General features: G+C 46.2%; 1 protein-coding gene across 2 annotated transcripts in view; it reads right to left on the bottom strand.

Annotated features, from left to right (window-relative positions):
- LOC127038198 (nuclear receptor subfamily 2 group F member 5-like) overlaps positions 1–20153 on the bottom strand; it is a 30846-nt gene extending 10693 nt beyond the window's left edge. For both annotated transcript variants that reach the window (XM_050930699.1, XM_050930700.1), the window contains exon 1: positions 19686–20153. In XM_050930699.1, coding sequence (XP_050786656.1) covers positions 19686–20082 — 397 coding nt within the window. In that variant the 5' untranslated portion in view covers positions 20083–20153. The remainder of the gene's footprint in view (positions 1–19685) is intronic.
- Between the last annotated feature and the right edge of the window lie 1333 nt (positions 20154–21486).

Genomic DNA, 21486 nt, shown 5'->3' with positions numbered 1-21486 from the left:
AAATCTGCCCTATGATTATTAATAGTTAGAGCTTTGTTTGAACCCTGAAGCCTGGGGCTTAATCATTATTATTATCATCATCCCTAGCTGTTATACAGCACTTTTCATCCATAGGTCTCAAACGCTTCACAAAGGAGGGTCAATATCATTACTCCCATTTTACAGATGGGGAAACTGAGGCACCAAGCAAGGCAGTGACTTGCCCATCGTCACCCACTCAGGCCAGTTTCAGAGCTAGGAGTAGAATCCAGTACTGCTGAGGACCCTGTCTTCCATATACTCAGCCACACTGCTGTCTAGATGGTTTGCTAGAAATAAACATTTAAAACTCAGATTCTCCACTGCCCTGCGCCTTGTGCTGTCATTGCCGCTGGTGCAAAATGCTACCACACCAGAATGGCAGAGTTTCACACTGGCGTTGCACTAGCGCAAATGACTGCACAAGGTGTGGGGCAAATGGACAATCAGGCTCCTTCTACAGGAATAAAAAATATCTTTTGTTGACTAAGCCCTGAGATGATTCAGACTGAAAGAACTTTTAAAATTAAATTTACTTTTCACCATTGATCCTGTTTTATTTGCTTGCATTTCTCCCAGCTCTCACAGGAACATTATACCATGAAAGAAGGGTGAGGAGGGGTGGGGAAATCTGGCGATGGAACAAACTACCTGGGGAGATGAGTCAAATCCAGAGGCTGACTGTCTTAGCGCTTCCTTTTCACACTTGCAACACTGACACTTCCTCTACCTTTGTACCCCAACACAGACTTCCCATCTACCCCCTTATACTGCCACCCCGTCTGTCCCTCACTCCCAATGCAGACACTGCATCTACCCCTGAACCAAGACTGGCACCCTGTCTGCACCCAAACACCTACAACCCCCCACCCAAAAAGGAAATTAATAAAATCTAAAAAACCCCAACCCCTAAAAGCACCCTGCCCCAAGCAGAGTTTTGACCTCCTAAAAGGGAAAAGTGCCAGAGACACCATGAAATCTACTAGGGATTTTGCTCGTGCTCTAGATTTTAAATGGAATGTGCCCAGATATTGCGATGGTGAGTGGCCATATGAAACCCTGAGCTAGATAGAGTGACACTGGTCAATTTAACTTGTTTGTTACTAGTCGGTTTCACTCTCAAATGCCCTTGGCTTTGAGATTCCAGATCAAGCTGTGTGTAACAGGTCTTTTGGTTTGCTGGCAGGTCTGAAAAGTTGAGGGGAGGGGAATTGTTTTTGGTGGACATGCAAATGAAATTTTTCAGCATTTTCAGTAAATCGAAAAAAAATATTTTCAGGTTGAACAAAACGTTCAACCCGACCCAAAACGTTTCCTTTCGACTTCCACCTTTTTAAAAACAGTTTTGCCTTTTTAACTCAAAATCTGAAAAAATGGAAACAGTTCGTTACCAAAATGTCAAAAAATGAAACCTTTTGACTTGTTCACAATTTTGTTTTAACACAAACAATTCAATGAAATCGACCCAGACCCGTGAATCAGTCGACCAAAATCTGCACTGTGCAGTCAGAAAATGTTTCAGAGGCATAGTCTCACCCAACTCTATTTCCAGCGTGCAAGGGAAAGGTCTGAATTAAAAACCTGTTTGGGCTGAAATGAAAACACAGCCCGTGCTCTGAGGGTGTAAGCAGATCAAGTTTTGTAAATCTTTCCCCTATATGCTGAGTCTGCTTCCCTGTTCAGAGCCGCTTCTGAATCACAGTTTTGGTGGGGAAACGGGGAGTGGGGGGCGGGCAGAGGGGCACTGTTAAGAAATGGAAGAGACACAGGAACCCAAGAGCAGAACCGGTGACGTTAAGTGTATTGTGCTCCATGGAGCTGCAAAATTTGGATTTGGGTCTAATACAGGATTCAGCTCATTTGTGGGGGCTTCTGTTATTTGCTTTGCGATATTAAACCCCACAATCAGCGGTTGTTGGCTAGGACCAGAGTCGGGAAGTCCTGATTCTCCAGTGCCCTGCACCCTGTGCAGACGTTTACGTCAGTGCATGCCAAGTGGGTAAAAATCTGCTGTTCAGACGCTGACCACACGGGACACAGGGCTAAGGAGAACCAGGTTCAAGAGATTCTGTGCTTGGTATTGGTAAAGAATCCAGGAGGCTCCCGCAGGTGGCAAACCCAGGTTCAGCGCCACTTCTGGAGCTAGACTCCGATCTCAGTAACGCCAGGGTAAATGGGGAGTGATTCCACTGAAGTCAGTGGTGTCTCTGCTTTGTAAAACTGGTGTAAACAGGATCAGAATCAGGCCCTCTTTGTTCCCCTTGAATTCGGACTCTAAAATGGGACTTTCCCTCCCAGACAAAGACTAAACTGATTAAAATAAAATGACCTGCCAGTCGGGATGGAGTGTAAGGTTCTGCAATGAGGCTGATCCCGGGAACACTTACTTGGGAGTGAGGGCTTTGCAGGATCAGGTTCTGAGTCCCCGTTTCCCTTGCAGCCCCACCCAACGTAGTCCGTGGGGACACCATGAGGCTGAACTTGGCATATAGAGAGTATTTAACAAGCGGCGTTAGCTACTGCGCTTCTAGCTGGATGGCGCAGTTCTAAAGCCAGGGGTCCTCTGCCTTAGTTCCCCACATCCCTGTAACTCAGTGGAAGGCGTGAGGTGGGCTTGGGGCACATCTCGCATTGTTTCACTGAAAGAGACTAAAAGGATCAGGCTGAGGGGGAGGAAGAAAATGGGCCCAATGCCCTTCTCACTTACACTGGCACAAATCAGGAGTGACTCCTCTGAAATGAGCACAGGCGGTGGCGCTGGGTGCAAGCAAAGGGAGACGCAAACCCAAAGCGATTTACGCATGTGCCGGCGTGGGTGTGACAAAGAGAGAGCGAGAGATGGAATACGAGAGAAATGAAACGAAGTGCAGAAGAGACAGGTCTGGTGGATGTGGCTTTGAAATCCCACGTGGCACTTAGCAATTAAGAGAATCTGTCTATGCCTCTTAATCGGGCGAGGTTGCCGGGATTCAAAGAATCTAGTGGCCGGAGAGCTGCAGCGTCCACCGTGGTCGGATGGTACCATGGTGCGGGGCTTTAAGGGCAGCAGTGTAGCACAGCAGGTAAGGTACCGGTGTGGGGCTCAGGAGAAGTAGGTTCTAGTCGTGCCAGCTGTGTACCCTGGCTGAGCCACTTCTGATTCTCCTTCCACCTTTTGTCTAGCTCAGTGGTCCTCCACCTGCGGCTTCCAGGCCGCTTGCGGCCCAATCAGCACAGAACCGTGGCCCATGTGACATCCTCAGGGCCATACAGGTAGTATTGGATGCGGCCCATGATGGTAAATAGGTTGAGAACCACTGGAGTTAGATCGTGAGCCCTTTGGGGTAGGGGCTGGCTCTCCCAGTGTCTGTGCAGCACCTGGCATGACGGTTGCCCTGATCTCAGGGCCTGTAGGAGCTACTTCAGCGATGCTGGCCAATCACTCCCGCCCACCCCTGCAGCAATTTGACCATTTACAGCACTAAATGGGGGGGGGGGGTGATGCCGTGATATTGAGTGGGGCAGATGGTTTTGTCCTAGGAGAGGCACAAATGCCCCCTCCCACCCATTCTGGGGTTTGGTTTTAATGGCATCAGGCTCTACCCATGAGTCAAGTGCAGCTGGTTGAGGGGTGGGTGGGGTAACCTGGGCACAGAGGTTTGTGAATGAAAAAGGTTTCTCCTGAGTAAGTAGTTCCCTGGCAATAGGAAGGTGAAAATATTTGACACTGTGATAACACTTGGAATTTCTATCATTGCTGCCCTCTAAGGGGCTGAGACCACTGGCGTCAATGGGTTTGGGACCCAGCCACAAACAATGTCCTAGTATTAATCCATACGCTGTCATGGTGATGCATTACAGACAGGGAAACTAAGGCACGGTGGCAGCATGTTCTAATCACACACATTAGGGACAGCGGGTGGAAACCCTGCCTCCTATCTGCTTTTACTAGCTTCCTTTCCAGAAGCAGGGCTAGAACCCAAGTGTCCTAGCTCCTACTCTACTCCCTAGACAACAGCCTGGCCTCCCTGTTTGCTAGGAAAAAAAATCTCCCCTGCCATCTCGAAGCTCTGCAAATCACTGATGATGCTTTCGCTAAGCCGCTGAATCTCTCTTTAGAGACCACATGGGCACAGGTCACAAACCTGCAGGTGAAGCCCATTGGTGCAGGAGCTGTTTGCTCCACAGCTGACAAGCTTTTTATAAATGCACATGCATCTGACGAAGTGGATATTCACCCACGAAAGTTCATGCTCCAATACGTCTGTTAGTCTATAAAGTGCCACAGGACTCTGCTGCTTTTACAGATCCAGACTAACATGGCTACCCCTCTGATACTTTTTATAAAGGGTCGCTCTCATTAGGCCTTGTTGTTATTGTTATTAGCCTTTCTGTAGTTAAGGTAACAAGGAGAGCTGGGTGGGAAATAAAAACATTAGAACGGCCAGACTGGGTCAGATCAAAGGTCCATCTTGCCCAGTGTCCTGTCTTCTGACAGTGGCCAATGCCAGGTGCTTCAGAGGGAATGAACAGAACAGGTGATCAAGTGATCCATCCCCTGTCGCCCATTCCCAGCTTCTGGCAAACGATTTTCCCATCCTGGGAAAATTTCTGAGATTTTGGAATTTTTCCCATGCTGAATCCGGAGGAAAAGTTGAAATTCCAAAAAATAAAAATAAATACATAAAATTGCTGACTAAAAAAAAAATCTTTCATTCGCATCAGTAGAAACATTTTGGTTTGATAATTTCGATGTTTCATTTTGATTTCAACCATCTTTCATAGTTTTTAATTGTGCTATTGTTAGTTTGAATTGGAAAACAAAAAGTCATTTCAAACTAGGAAAAAAATGAAATTTTTCCTTTGGAAAATGTCAAAGGGTCCCATTTTGACAAAAAAATTTCAAGTAAAAAACCTTGGTCCAAACCCACCTTTTGCTGCAAAAAGTTTCAGCTTTTCCCAACAAAAAAAATGTCCTTGAAAAATTCCCTACCAGCTCTAATGCTTTTTGTGCTTAATTCCTACCCCTTTCCTCTGATAAAACACTCCCTCTCTGTTGGCCAGGAACTTGGCCCACACGGTCCTGGAGTGATTTAATTCAGCTAGACAAAGTGGGTGAGGAGATCTCTCTTATTGGACCAACTTCTGTTGGTAAGAGAGACCAGCTTTCAAGCTTACATGGAGCTCTTCTTCGGGTCTGCGAAAGGTACTCCAGCTCCATACAAGGTGGAACGGATTGTTAAGCATAAGGAGTTAACATGTGCTGCGAGAGACCACTAATTTAGCTAGGCAGAAGCAAATCAGCCATTTCCGACATGAAGTGGGGAGGGAGCAGATTTTCAAAAGCTCTCATCACCTGAGAATGCCTTTGCTTTCAGAGAAAGCTCTTGGAAATCTTATCTAGCCAGTTTATTTAGGTGCCTATGGGGAGCGAAGATGTTAGCCAGATTACCAGATATTAGTCACCTCCCTTAGTCCACAGCTGGGGGGCTGGGGGGCAGGATTAGCACCTATAGCGAATGCATGAAGCTCTTTCAAAAAATCAGTCCCCAGTTGTTGGTGTTTGAACCACTGGAATTCCTGTGAGACCTTGGGAAAGTCACTTAGTCTCTCTAGTGGGATAATAGCACTTCCCCGCCTCACAGAGGGGTTGTGAGGGCAACTGCAGTGCGAAATGCTCAGATACAATGGAGAGGGGTGCCAGGTAAGTACCACAGACAGGCTTAAAACAGTAGGAGAATGAACTCTTTGCCCAGTGCCTCTGATGAGGATTGGGGCTCCATTGTGTTGAGTGCTGTACAGACAAAGATCCACAGGGAGGGAGGCCAGACGGGACCACTGTGATCATCTAGTCTGGCTTTCTGCACAGTAGCGGGCCATAGGACTCCCCTGAATTAATTCCTGCCTCCAGCCCAATGGCTGTGCCTGAAATAGAGCAGGTGTTTTAGGAAAGCACAGATAACAACCACCACCCCTCCTGGCTCTATCCTCAGTAGATCTCACAGCGCTTAATAAAGGAGGTCAAGAGCACTGTCCCCATTTTACTGATAGGGAAACTGAGGCACAGAGAGGGGACGTGATTTGCCCATGGCCATCCAGCAGGCCAACAGCAGAGCTCAGTTGAGTCCCCTGCATCCTAGTCCAGTGCACTATGCGCCAAGCCTCTCTTTCCTGTCTACATACCCTCTAAAAGACACAGAGCAGGTGGAGCCGAGGGGCTGGGGCACGTAACACGCACGAATTGGCCTCACTTCGTCAGTGACGCACTTTTTCGTTTGGTTGAGTAATTGGAGGGGAGGGTGGGGAACAGCCTCTCGCAATGGACTGCAAGTCTCATAAGCTTTGTTGTTATTCGCCGGGTCCCAGCTCCTGGAATCATGGGAGAATCTCAGCTTTCATTATAAACAAGCAAAAAAACCCACCAAATGGTCTGGCCCTTGTGGCTGCGGAGGAAGGCTGGAAACCTGAACCCTGAAGGCACAATAAAACCAGAGGGCAAACGAAAAGAACCCCAAGGTTGATTGGCTTAAAAGTCATGACATTTTATAAAATAATCTCCTTATTTTTAGTGGCGCCCTGACTCCTGATTTCTGAACCCTTTGGGTCAGCGACACTGAATTAGTGAGAGTGGTTTGTTCGGCCCCTTGTACAGTTCAAGATAGGGGCTCCTAGATGCTACCATAATACACCTAATAGCAATAAAAAGCTACAGCCCATAGCTGAGGTCCTGGTCCATGATTTGGGGCATCTACTGTACTGTAATACACCTAATAGCAATAAAAATATATATGTGACCTAGCACAATGGGTTTCTGGGTCCATGACTAGGGCTCCTAGGTATTACCAGGAGACAATGACATCAGAATCATAGCAGAGCAATGACACAAGCCATAGATTTTTTGGCTCCAGACCCAAAGCTGAAGGGTGTTTTGGATCCGGGGATGCTCTGTGCTTTGTGGTTTCTCTTGCCATAGAGATCCAAGCAGACGGCACCCCATGAGTCCAGCTGCAGCACGGGGGCTGAAACAGCCTGCACTGGCAAACACAGCAGCCTTGTCTGCTGCACGTTGCATTGAATTCTGCAGCCCTGCAGCTAGCGGGGTGGATCTGAGAGTCATAGATTCCAAGGACTGTTGTGATCAGCTAGCCTGACGCAAGCCAGAGAGCTTCCCCACAAGAATCCCGGAGCAGAGCTTATCGAAAACCAGTCGATTTTGATTTCAAAATTGTCAGCGATGGAGAATCCCCTGCGATCCTTGGGAAGTTGATGAGTCTCACTGTTAAAAATTTACTCCTTATTTCTAGTCGGAATTTATCTAGCTTCAACATCCAGCCGTTGGATCACAACATACCTTTCTCTGCTAGATGGAAGGGCCCGTTATTAAATATTTGCCCCCCCTCGTACGGACAGACAGACGGTAATCAGCTCACCTCTCAACCTGCTCTTGTTAAGCAAAATGGATTGAGCCCCTTGAGTCCGTCACTCTAAAGCAGGTTTTCTAATGGCTTCTCTTGGCGCCCTCTCCAGCTGATCAACCCCTCCTCAAATGACGCGCACCACACCTGGACACAGGAGTCCAGCCACTGTAGCACCCGTGGGTCTTGCAATAGCTTGATGTGCTCAGTTTAATTTGATGGGGCAGCGTCACAGGATGCAGCTGACCTCACTTGAAAGGCAGAAAACTGCCTCTCGCCTGACTGTGGTTGTCATCGCCCGGACGAGCATTCACCGGTGGAGGAGACATGCATGGACCGATCCGGAGCGCGCCCCAAACAGCTGTTGGTACGACAGGTGCCCTCAGGATCAGGCCATTTGGTCTTAAACACTCCCATTGCGGGGTGCAAATGTGGGCCTTGCTGTACAGGTCGAACTCTATCCCCCATCTCGTTCAGAGCAGCAGGTTGCCGGAGGGCTAAATACGATTCTCGGATGCAGCTGCTGGGCCTATTGCAAAGCAGGGGGGAGATTTAGCAAAGGCCGGCAGTGGGCTAAGACAGTATGTGTGTAGCCCACTTGGGAGCATATGTAACAGGCAAAGGAGTTTTTGGTTTGGCGGCCAAACCAAAAAATCCAGAAAAAAATTAGTTTCAGGTCAATCGGAAACAAAAATTTTCATTTTTTTCCCTCACCAAAATTTTGTTTCATTCACTGCTCCTGAACTCACAGGGTGCCATCCACTTGGATCACCGGGCAAAGAGAAACCACAAGACACGAGATACCCCGGATCCAAAACACCCTTCGGCTTTGGATCGGCAGCCAAAATTTGTAGCTTGTCATTTCCCGGCTAACTATTTGTTACTATTTATCATTTTATTTGACCAAAAAAAGAAAAAAATTGCATTTTGTTTTCTGTTTTTTTGTAAATCCTTGTTTGTTTGTTTGTTTAAAATAAATCTAGCTAAATTTCCAAATGAAATGTCATTTTGAAATGAAGAGTCTATTGAAAATGGACATTTTTTATTTAGTTTTTCCTGACTGGAACTATTTGCTGAATTCGATCCAGATTTGCAATAGTTTCATGTAAATCAATAGGTCTATAAAATCATGAGTGTTGTGGAGAAAGTGAATAAGGAAAAGTTATTTATTTGTTCCCATAATATAAGAACCAGGGGCCACCAAATGAAATTAATGGGCAGCAGGTTTAAAACAAATACAGTGCACAGTCAACCTATGGAACTCCTTGCCTGAGGAGGTTGTGAGGGCTAGGACTATAACAGGGTTTAAAAGAGAACTGGATAAATTCATGGTGGTTAAGTCCTTTAATGGCTAGTAGCCAGGATGGGTAAGGAATGGTGTCCCTAGACTCTGTTTGTCAGAGGGTGGAGATGGATGGCAGGAGAGAGATCACTTGATCATTAGCTGTTAGGTTCACTCCCTCTGGGGTACCTGGCATTGGCCACTGTTGGTAGACAGCATACTGGACTGGACGGACCTTTGGTCTGACCCAGTACAGCCATTCTTATGTTCTTAGGTTCATTGACCCGAAACTGCATTTTGTAGTGAATAAAGTATTTGACTGAAAATTTTTGCCCAGCTCCTGATCTACTGAGGATCTGAGTTCTCCCCCCTTGCCATGGATTTTAGCTCAAGCTGCCGCAGATCCTGGTTTTAGCTGTGGAGGAGTTCCCCAGTCTGATCCCCAGCGCATTGGCTGAGAGGGCCGCCATCACCCATGCATGACTGTTCAATGTCTCTAGCGCAATGGGTAGCAGGGCAGGCGGCTCCAACAGTGCATCCATGGCTGCTTTGTGCATCTGTTCTTCTTCTACATGGGAGCAGAGAGACTGGTTCAATGAGCTCAGCCTTACCAAAAAAAAAAAATCAACATACCAGCCCAGGCACAAGATCTGCTCCTCCACCTTCCCACCAGTGATGGAAAAATTGGTGAGACTTTGCTAACTTGTCAAAAAACAAGCTCCCAACCCACCCGCCTAGGTGAGTAGGCGCAGAGACTGTTTTGCAAAGCTGGGTTAGCTAATCTATCCTGCCAGAAAGGAGCAACTGAAAGGGGTTCCGAGGGAGCGGAGAACCAAAACGGCTGGGATTTGGAAATGCCACCTCTTTCCCCTCCCGCCCCCCAATAACGGGTATCTATTGCCTGCCGTAAAGTTTAATCCCCACTCTAGCATCGTACAGTCGCTCTCTAGAACAATCTCTGCTAGCGCCTTTCCTCCGACGTGCCCAAAGTGTCCCCTAAATACAGATGCCGCCTTCCTACACCATTCCACAAGGCAGAGAGCTGCCTTCCCATTGCACAGGCAGGTAAACTGAAGCACAGAGAGAGGAAATAACTTGCCACCGGTTGCATAGCAAATCTGAGGTAGTACTCGGAATAGAACCCAGGAATCCTGACTCTAATCTCTAGGCCCCACTCTGCTCCCAGAGCTGGGAACAGAAGCCTCATGTCCCCCACTCCCTGCTGTAGCAATTAGCTCAAACATCTTCCCTAAGGTACACATGTCACTCCGTTCTTCAAAGATCTTGACTGCTATTTAGGCAATTCAGTAAGGGCCAGCTTTTCCCAAGAATACAACATTTGCAGTGCTGGGCTCTCTGGATTATTTTGGTGGCTAAATGGGAGCTAAGCTCTTACGAAGAGCTGGTCCTTAGGTAGCACCTGGTTACGACAGAGCCCCTGTGCAAGAACCGCAAACGTGACATCCTGCCATAATGACCAGGGTTGCTGCGACGTGGACGCTCCAATCCGGGTTGTTTCTTTGGCCAAAACAATTGTTGTGTTTGTTCCGCTGTTCCCCAAAGAACAAACAACACGTTTTGTCCCAATCGCACCGGCCAGGGATGCCCGGACACGTTGCACCTTTGAGAATATGCGGAGGGTTTCCCTCCCTGACTTATCCACACACCAGGCTTCTCACAAAACAAATGTTTGTCCTTCTTCATCTGAGCATCAAATAGCCCCAGTCTGGTGGACGAGGGCCAGATCCTCAGCTGGCGTAAATCAGCATAGCTCAAAGGAGCTCCATTAAACTAGATGAGACTCTGACCCAGACTTTTTTTTGCCCTCTGGTCCTGGACCAAATTGATTAATTTTGCTCACGTCTTGTTTGGAGTGGTATCTAAAAGCCAAGACCTGCTCTGATCTGCCAGGAGAAAACCTAGGTGTTTTCAACTCTCCATTGCTAGGCATATTGGAAAGGTGGGTTCAAAAGACCCTTCCATTTTCTGGTGTATTAATTAGAGCTGTGAGAATAATTGAGTTTTTGGTTCACTGGCCATTCTCAAAGGAAATTTTTGGTGAATCGAAAAAGTAGCGGGAGGGGGATAATTCGAGGTTGAATGGCACATTTTTTTTTACTCTTCTGATTTTTTCAAAAATAAGACCACGGTAAATTTCAAAACAAAAAGTCATTTCAAATCGAAACGTTTCATTTCAAAAGCATCAGATTAAAACATTTTGATTTTTTTCTTTGTTTTTCGGCCAAAACAATTGAACAAACATGAGATCAATTCACACAATGCTTTGGTCAACCTGCATCTGCATTTTGGACGGGTGGGGGAAGGTTCCAGCCAGCCCTAGATTGAATTGGAAAAGATAGAACCCAGGATTTGGATCACGGAAAACTTCCGAGGCCACAGTCAGCTGATGCTGGTTGATTCTCATGCCCACTTTGCTTTGGGGTGTACAGCTGCAGAAGGTGCAGGAGAATCTGGACTCGGAGGGCAGGGAGTTGGAGTGGGGGTAGTAATTTATTTGTGAACTTCCTAGAGGGAGGTGTTTATGTATGTGTGAAAAGAGCGGGAGAGGGAATATGGGACAAAGCTCTTGATGCTGCTGACCGAGGAACACATCAGATTGAGATGTATTTAGCAAAAGAGCATGCAAACCCTCGGAAAAATGGGGGTGGAGGGGAAGGGAATTTGCTTCTGTGACTTGGGAGAGACGGAGTTTAGAACTAGGGAGGAGTTTAGCACCCAGAGTTTAGATGTCTGCATTCAAAGGAAATCGATTTGGCTGTGCAGCTCTATGGGCAAGTGGAGGAGATGGGGAATTTTTCTTGTTCCAGCCCAGCCTACTCGGCATCCCAGCAACAAATGTGAAAAACCAGTAAGGGCCTGAAAAGCTGACAGCCATTTTTATACTGGTGGAAAACACCAAAAAAGGAGGTGCTTGCTTTTCCATTGGGTCCCCGCTCCTGGTGCTATCATTACACCCATAGATAGAAAAAGCAACCGAGGCAGAACGGGTGGACCTAGCTTTCACTTACTCCAAAGCCTTGTCTACATGGGAAAGTTTCTTTCAGTATAACCTAAGGCCAGGTCAAGTCTAGACTGCAGACTTCTTCTGGCATAGCTCCGTCGGTCAGAGAGGTGTGAGCCCTGACCAACAGACCCGACCTGGCACAAGCACCTGGTGTAGGCACCGGGGCGCCAGCAATGCTGAGTTTTTACCAGTATCGCTTGTTTCACTCAGACTAAGAGATACTCTTTTGCTGGTGCTTGCCCATCTAGTATACTCCATAAGGGATGGGGCATAGACCACACTGGTAGAAGGCATCTTGATACTGGTCTCCACTAGGGATTGCACTGGGACAACTATGCTGGTAAAAAATCGCCCCCAACCGGCTTAGCCCGAGAATGCCCACATGGAGGGCATGCCAGTAATGAAAGACGCAGCCTCGCAGGCCTGATTTGGCCAAGTCTCCCCAGGCAACCCACTGGCACTATGCTCTCCCTAAAGAGGGCAGGATCAGACCCTCACATTGTCCAGTGGATTGTGACTCAGCGAGGTCCTGGTAAGGGCTGTCATCACAGTTCTAGCACCAGCCTATTGCATGCTGCAAGGCAAGTAGTCACGTCCTGTCTCTGTGCCTCAGTTTCCCCTCCAAGCCTTTGTCTGTCTGGTCTACTTAGACTGCAAATCCATTGGAGCAAGGATTCTCTTCAACAACACCCAGTGCCATGGAGCCCTGATCTTACGTAAAGCCTGTAGGTGCTACCATAACACAAGTAATAATGTCTCTTCTCCCAGTGGCCATCTTCCCTCTGAGGATCTCGAAGCCCTTTACAAACACTAACCCCGTGGGGTTGGGGTGGGGAAAACCGAGGCATGGAAAGGGGAATGAACCCATCCACGTTCACAAAGTCAGGAAGCAAAACCCTTCCCCTAGCTCAATCCTCGGGATTGTGAGTGAACGGACTAACTTGACCGATTCTGTATTTGAATCCTTTTCGGGTCAAAGCTTAAAGCTCCTTTCACTGAACGACAGCACAGGCTGTGGTTCCAGCTAGTTGTTGCACATAATACTGTGAAGTTAGGTGGAAAAAAATAGAAAGGATTTGTTCTTTTTTTATATACAAAAAATTAGGTATACATGTCCGAACACTCTTCTGTAGCAGAGAACAACTACAGTTCGTTAGCTACTAGGCACTGAGGATCTTAAAAATTGGGAAGGATATCGGTTTCAGTGGATAGACAAGAGACAGAACTGGAGATAGAGAGACAAGATGGAATTGGAATTGACTAAAAACAACCAGTGTCTTTCCTTCCACTGCACTGTAAATGGGCTTTTGCTCTAATCATGTGCAATACAGTCGGGTTGTACCAGGCATGCTTCCCCATAAAGCCATGAGAGTAATGCAGGAGAGGGCGAGAGAGGGGCTTTGTTTAATCAAAATGTGAGTGGTTTCTCTTCCGCCGCTGCCTCAGAAACAAGGGGCCCGATCTCCCTTACTTCCACGAGTAGTCCTATGCAAATCAGTGACGTTGCTCAAGAGAATGAGAGTTGCCTTTGCATTTCAGGGGCACAAGACCTTTGGTCAATAGCTGTCTTTGCTGTGTGAAAGGATTCCTAGCGCCAGGTTTTCCCAACCAGCTAACAGGCGACAAGGGACGTTTAGGCACTCGGGGGCCCGATGGTCAGTCGGTGTAAATTGCCAACACGTAACATCAGAAAGGGAGGCTGACTGTTGCTGACATTGAAGTCAATGGAGCAATGACAATATACACCCGCTGAAAATCTGCCCCTCAGTTTAGAAGGCCGCTAGTCTCGCTGTCTGAGGATTTCACAGAATAATAATAATCACGCATACACTGTTATACTATGGACCAGATCTGCCACTGGTGTCAATTGTGATAGCTTGATAACTTAGCCCAGCTGAAGAGATGCCTAAATCTACTGCAAGACCTTGCATCTAAAAGGACCTCACAGACATTAACAAATTAAGCCTAACAACATTCCTGAGAGGTAGGGGACATGCTGTGCATGCAATACCAGGGTACATCAGACTTCTGTTGCCGGTATATTAACCGTCTGCCTTCCACAAGTACCGAAGAGTCTCATAATTGATTTGTTTGCAGCTACGGTAGGAACATGTTAAAAATCCACCCATGTCTCAGCAGTTAGGGTGAGCCCCATTAGCAACACGCTGGCTGAGAAAATACATGTCCCATGGAGAGCAATTTTTTGTGGACAGCTTCTTCCACACAAAAAAAAACAAAAAAAACAAGGCAGATTCTGATCCAAATGGCACCAGCCTAAATCAGGAGTAACTCTGTTGAGTTCAGCAGTAGATTTATAACAGTAGTGCAACTCAGATCAGAATCTAGGCAGAATCTCTACATAAGTAGATAGCGAGTGGGAGAGTTACCTTAGAAAACAAAACATGGCTCTGTGTCTATTGATCAGAAACTCTTCCGAACAAGGAAGGCACCTTTCTCTTTGTTGTGAAATACTATGTAAATTTAGGGGGAATACAGCAATTAGTAATAGCAATAATACAAAGAAGAGATATCTAAGAACTAAACCAGACAAGTGATTTCTCTGCCGTGTATTTCCTAGGCCCTGAGGGAATTGTTTCTAATCTTTGGTGATTGCTAGCAAAATACTGGTTACCACCCAAAAAATTGCAGATTTTTTTAGGCCTAAAATAATTCCTTTATTATTTAAAAAAAAAATCAAATGGCTTTGAAAAAAATCAAAGAGCTACACAGACACTCAAATTTTAAAAAATCAAACTTATTTTTAAAATAAATGCCCCTTCTCTCTCTCTTCCCTAATATTACTATGCTTTACGGACCAACTTTTCAAAAGAGCTCAGTTCCCATTTAGGCACCTACCTAAACCATCCAGATTTCCACCAGTGCTTCTCAATAGATGCCCGGCACTTTTAAAAAATCTACTCCCTCAATCATGTGTAAAACCAGAGAGAATTGTGACATTCAAATTTACTTTTTGGGGAGGAAGTGACCTGCCAGTGTCACTTGTTTCTAGTCAATTTCACTTTCAGGCCCTGATGCACAATGCTGCAAAGGGGAAACCAGCGAGCCAAGGAAATGGTTGCTTGGTTAAAAAGAGAAAAAAAAAATCCTATTCTCTCTGGAATTAAACAAACAAATAAATAAATAAATAATGGAAACGTTTTCACTGGTCTTAGGTTTTGTAAAAACTTTCTTCCTACGACTTCCTATTGTATCTGTGCAAAGCCTAAATTCTGGACCAAACCTAGCAGATTATCGCCGTGGTAGATTAGCGCATAAATGCAATGTACCTAGTGAGTATGTAAAATCAGCCAGATACTCTGAGAGCAGATGCTTTAGAAATGCACTTAACAATAAAACCACAGACTGAAGCCAACCCTTCGTTATGACCCCAGTGGCAAATCCTTTAAACTGGGCGGTTGAACTTCAGTGAGCTGGCTAGTAGATTGCTAGCCGTTTGGCCACCAAAAGTGACAAAGGTGTTTAAATGGCGAAAAGGGATTTCTCCTAATCGTTATAATAATTAACAAAAGACTTCATCTGCGGGGAACGCAACGTGATCCGTTTCCAGTGCCAGGTGCGAGGGGCAGAAAAGCAAAAATTCAGACTATTCGATTACTGGGAAATGGGCTGGGGAATAGAGCTATTGAAAGTTGACTCAACGTCACTATACTCAGAGTGAATTCACCCCAATAAAATAATACTGAGGAAACTAAAAAAAAAAACCCGTAACATTCTGCAAATCAGCGCCTGTATTGGACCACTCCCCATGCCCTGGTTCAATCTATTTGTTTCCATGTGTCCCTTTTTAAAGTTAAATGACTTTCGAGACGAAGTCATCACTCACGACCAAACCTTTGTGCAAGTCTATTTGTAATTAAATTTCCCGTAAATATTCTTGATCTGAGAAAAAAAGGGCTGCAATAAGAAACACCCCTTGTAAGATACAATTTGAATTCTATGTTTGTAATTCATTAATACACTCTAGAATTTTTCCGTAGAGCCCAGTTTTTGTAAATTGCATTTGAGGATTTGTATGGAAATTTGATATTTTTTTTGAGTGGGGTTTTGTGGGGTTTCTCCAGCTATCATTCCCAGCCTACGATTACTGGCAAAGAATTAAAATATCATTTCTGAACCTACGCTCAATAATTTCAATTGAGCGTGTGTCTTCTGCACAGAAGCAAGGGAATCATTCAAACAATGCTTGAAATCCTTTGAATCAAAAAATTATCCCAAATTTAAACTGGCATGGAACAAATTATATAATGTATCATTGTATAATCAGAAAAAAAGATAAGTAGATGTATCTTGATAGATAGATCTCTTTGTTTATTTTCACCTAATAGTTGAAGCTTACTTGCCAATGTAAATATTTACCTGGAATAAAATTCCAAGTAAGGTGGATGTTAAAAAATCAAAAGGAATACAAAAAACAGAGTTGTTTACAAATGCCTTTGAATCTCTCAGCATAGATGTTTCAAATGTTGAGTAACCACTAAAAAAACGTAGTGTCCACTCAACCAGAATTGTAGTGATCTAAGCTCACCTTGGGCTATAAAGACACGTTTGTTAATGAACATAGGCCAACAATTTTCTTATTATGCTCCCTAATGCTGTGTAGGGTTATGACAGACATCATGTTTAGCTCAGCAGTTCAATAAGGTACATATGTGGGTTTCCTGACCTGGCTTCTCTCTTTATTTACAAAAAAAAAAAAGACTTTGTCAAATCCTCAGCTGATGTTGATTTCAGCTGAGCTGTGCCAGTCTACACCACATGAGAATCTGGCCACGGTGTGATGCGTGTTTGGACTACAGGGCTCTTTTTGCATTGACCACAGCTTGACATCAATTTTATTTTAAAGAGTTGACTTCTAAGGCAGAGGTTTCCAGGTGTGAATATGGCTCCACACTGCAAGAACTTTTGCCCTATGGAAACTCTCTAACCTAGTGCTTTGCCACATGCCCGTCACCGTGTCGCCCAAATGCGTTACGGGGGCCGCAGTAAAAGGAATAATAGAGGTAAAACCACCCCCTTTCTAACTTCCTTCTCAAAGCCATGCCCATGATCTGAGAAGACATAATCGCCAGATTTGACAGAGAGCTTAATAAAGAAATTAACACATGTAACTGAAAAGAAAATACGGGGAGAAGGAAATCAACTGAGCTATCCCAGCTCCCATTTGGCTCAGGGATAAATCACAAGGATTTTATGTTGATGATTTGAATGGTCATTGGTGCAGAATGAACTTATTAGAAGCTTTCTTGTATATATATAAGTATATATAAATAAACGAGAGTAGCAAGAGTTGCTAAGATCTGCTACTAGTATCCAGTGGGATTTGCAGTAATCATCTCACCAAAAGAAGATTAAATGCCATGAATGCATTATTGCAGCCAAATTACTGGGCACATTCATAGAACGGGAGGGGGCAAAGTTTTCAAAGACAAATCTTTACCCTAGCGAGTGGGGGGGGAAGGGATTTGCCTTGATGTTTTTCTTAAATATGTCCCATCGTGGGAGAGAAACTTCGCCACTTTTTCCAGTCCACTCCTTAACTGAGAAAATTAAATGTACAAGAGAAGTTTTTAATAGTATGGTTGAAATGCTGGTCGTCTGTGAAAAGGTTCAAAAAGAATGTGATTCCTATTTAAGTCGTATGGATTCTTGATTGTTACTAGTTAAAGAAGGTATTTTGCATTATAAATGAAGTACCATAGATACTGAGTATTATTATTATATGCATACATCATCATATGTGTATCTTATACTGAGAGATACCCATGCTGTCGCACGCTTTTTGCAATCCTACATTTGCTCAAGTGTATCTCCAGGGCTTTGAGATCTGATGAAAGATGCTATCTGAAGGCCAGGTATGTTGTTCCTTCCACTCAATATATTCATGTGAGGAACCCATGAATGTTACATTACTGCTAAATTCTAGTTTAATTCTAAATCCTGAGAATGGTTACTATAAGGGAGATGAATTCAGTGTAGTCAGCTTTGGCCTTTTTTTGTATTCCTATCACAGACATACAGATGCGTTTTGAAAAAAAAAAATATTTCTATTCCCACTGTCTTCACTGCCTACCTTGTTCTAAATAAAATACATATAGGCACAGTGAAAATTCCTACCTCTGCGGAGCAACTCGCTCTAAATCAAGCCCTATTTAAAAATCCAAGAGAAACTAAAGGTTCATTGGTTCAAAGGATTAATTTAGCTGATCAGATAGTCAAGTGAAATATGAATTAGGGTTATTTCCCATGATCCTTTTGTTGTAATCGACAAGTACAGGGACTTGGGGAAATTTAGCCTTTTAAGGATTCTGCTTTTTTCTTGCTAAAAAACAATCAACAAATATCCAGGCTTTACTTTCTCAGGCCCAAATGGGGAAGTACAGTAGACAACTCTGGGGAATCGGTATGCAGGAATGTTAAGGGGGAGCGCTGATGAACTTGGGATTGGCAAAAAGGCCAAACCATCTGATTTTGTTTAGATCAGAAATTTCAGCCAAGGGCTGGTGCAATGGTTAATTCAGTGGAATGAAAGTTCCCTGATATTTGCCTTGCATCAGATACTGTGAAGTTTTCCCTTCATTTAAAAAACAAAATAGCTACATGGAACAAGAAAGGAAAACCAGTCCGAGCAGCAAATAAAACAGAGATGGGTTGAGACCTCGACAAAAGCAATTCTGATGCATTTCTAGCCTATGGGTTTCCACTTTACCCTAATCCCCTGTTAAGAGCTGGGATTCTTTTGGTGCTGGGGAATATGTGGGGATGGGATGGGAATGATATTAAGAATATACTGAGTCCCTAAGACAGCAGTGTAGGAACTGTAAACTCCCAGCTAGAGAGGGAGAGCCCTGGCTAGGGCTTTGGGGACAGATAGCAGGGTGGCAAGTAGGGAAGGGAGACAATACACAGGGAACCACAGGGCGCTTGCAAGGAGGATTGTCAAGCGGAAGGATGATGCCTGGTACACATGACCCTGTTGCCTTCAGTAAGGGGGAAGCTGAGGAGATCTGCAGAGGTGGGCATCCTGTCTCAAGAGCAGAGAAAGGGTGGGAAAGGAGAGGGTGAGAAAACAGACGGGGAAAGAAAGAAAAGAGAGATGTCATGAGAGAGGAGAGGGAGAGAGACAATTAGGGAAAGAGAAAAAGGGATGGAGAGAGAGGAGGAGGGAATGGGAAGGGAAGAAAGATTTAGAGAAGGAAAAGAAAAGTAGTGAGAAAAGAGAAAGTGGATGAATGAGAAAATGGTAGAGATGCAGAAAAAAAGGCAAGAAGAAATTCAAGAGAGAGAAAAGAGAGAGAGAGAAAAGAAAAAGAATAAAAAGATTTTCTCTCTCTTTTTCATTTCTTGTTTTTGGAATGAGAGAGAGGAATGACCAAAGAAAGAAAACCTTTCCTTCTTTCTCCCCTTTCACATTCCCATTTTTCTCTCTCACTCCTCCTCCTTCCTGAGAAAGAGGAAACAGAGAGAGAGAGAAGAAAGACTAGAGAAGGAACATCAAAAGAAACCAAAGAAAAGAAAGCAAGATAACAGAGAGAGAGAGGAAAAAGAAACACAGAAGGGATGAAAAAAGAAAAAGAAAAGAGAGAGAACACAGAAAGAAAAAGAAAGAAAGAGAAGAAAGATGGAGAAAGGGAGAGCAGAGAGAGGGACCCCAGGAAGAGACACAGAAAAGGAGAGCAGAGAGGGGGAAGGGACTCCAAGAAGAGACAGAGAGAAGAGGACACAGAAAGGGAAAGCAGAGAGAGGGACCCCAGGAAGAGACACAGAAAAGGGAGAGCAGAGAGAGGGAAGGGACTCCAAGAAGAGACAGAGAGAAGAGGACACAGAAAGGGAAAGCAGAGAGGGGGACCCCAGAGGGACACGGCAGCCAGGCGAGGCTGGAAAGCGAAGGAGCGGTGGGGCCGGGCCGAGCCGAGCCAGGCCGGGTGGGGACGACAGGGGGGCTCACCTTCCCGGCGCATGCCGACCTTGAGGCACTTCTTGAGGCGGCAGTACTGGCACTGGTTGCGGTGGTGCTGGTCGATGGGGCACTCCCGGTTGCTGCGGCAGGTGTAGCTCAGGTTGCGGCGCACCGAGCGCTTGAAGAAACTCTTGCAGCCCTCGCAGGTGAACTGCCCGTAGTGCTTCCCGCTGGACTTGTCCCCGCACACCATGCAGTCCACGCTCGGCGGGGCGCCCCCCTTCTCCCCCGCCTCCGGCGGGCCCGGGGCCACCGCGCCCTTCGGGGGGCCCGGCGGCGGAGGGGCCACCCCCGGCTCCGGAGCGCACGGCAGGCCCGGCGGGGGCTGGGCGCCTGGCGGGCCCCCGGGGATCTCCTCCTGCCAAGGGTTCACGACCATGGCCATACTAGCGCGGGGAGGGGCAGGGGCAGGGGCAGGAGGAGAGGAGTCAGGATGGGGGGAAGGAGGAAGGAGTGGTAGAGGAGAAGACGGGATGGAGGAAGGGGTGGTAGAGGAGAAGACTCAGGATAGGAGGAAGGAGAGGTGGAGGAGAGGACTCAGGATGGGAGGAAGGAGTGGTGGAGGAGAGGACTCGTGATGGAGGGAAGGAGGAAGGAGTGGTAGAGGAGAAGGGTCAGGGTGGGAGGAAGGAGTGGTGGAGGAGAAGACGGGATGGAGGAAGGAGTGGTGGAGGAGAGGACTCGTGATGGAGGGAAGGAGGAAGGAGCGGTGGAGGAGAGGACTCGAGGGAGGAAGGAGTGGTGGAGGAGAGGACTCGGGATGGAGGGAAGGAGGAAGGAGCGGCGGAAGAGAGGACTCGGGATGGGAGGAAGGAGTAGTGGAGGAGAAGACGGGATGGAGGAAGGGGTGGTGGAGGAGAGGACTCGGGATGGAGGGAAGGAGGAAGGAGTGGTGGAGGAGAAGACGGGATGGAGGAAGGAGTGGTGGAGGAGAGGACTCGGGATGGAGGGAAGGAGGAAGGAGCGGTGGAGGAGAGGACTCGAGGGAGGAAGGAGCGGTAGAGGACCAGACTCAGGATGGGAGGAAGGAGCGGTGGAAGAGAGGACTTGGGATGGGGGCGAGGGCAGGAAGAAGGGAAGGGGGAGCAGATAGGTGGATAGAGGAGGAGAGAGAAAGTTAATCCACCCAGCAAGGAAAGGAACCAATGAAACGGGAGTGGTATTTTGAAGTCTCTCCTCTGTGATCGAAAAGGAATTCGGTCCGTTTCTTCGTGGCTCCCAAACCCTCCAGCAACCGAAAGAGAGAGAAAGAGAAAACAACAACCTCCTTTTTAAAAATACCCCCTCTGTCCTGGCGCGGGGGGAACGGGAGAAATAAGGTTTTGTTTAGATTAAATTCTCTCTCCCTGCTGGGTGTGTAGCTATAATAACAAATAATTAATATTTGCAACGTCGATTTGGTCTTTGCAAAGAGCAGAATTATAATCAGAGGGAAAGGGGCGGGGAGGGGGGGGGGAGAGAGAAAAGAGCTAAAATGACGAAGCTAGATTCCTGGAGGGTTTTATTGTCATTTCAGCCATACCAAAAATCCATCGCTCTTGTCTTCCCCACCCCATTCAAACAACCCCAACCAAACTTTGCTGGACGCAGAAACTCCCAAGGGATTTCCAATTCCTTATGGATCTGGGACGGGGCAGGGGGGAGACAGAGAAAGGGAGAAAAGGGGGGAGAGAGAGAAGAAAAAAACCCATCAAAAGGCTACAAGCGGTAAGTATTTCACAATAAACTCTCAGCAAATGTGGACCGTGGTTTCTCTTCCAAACCCAGCTGAATAAAATACCAGAAGCCG

Source organism: Gopherus flavomarginatus, chromosome 20 (assembly GCF_025201925.1).
Source record: "Gopherus flavomarginatus isolate rGopFla2 chromosome 20, rGopFla2.mat.asm, whole genome shotgun sequence".
Taxonomy (NCBI): Eukaryota; Metazoa; Chordata; order Testudines; family Testudinidae; genus Gopherus; species Gopherus flavomarginatus.
The sequence above is the reverse complement of the archived record's forward strand: the minus strand, read 5'-3'. Positions and strand labels throughout refer to the sequence as shown.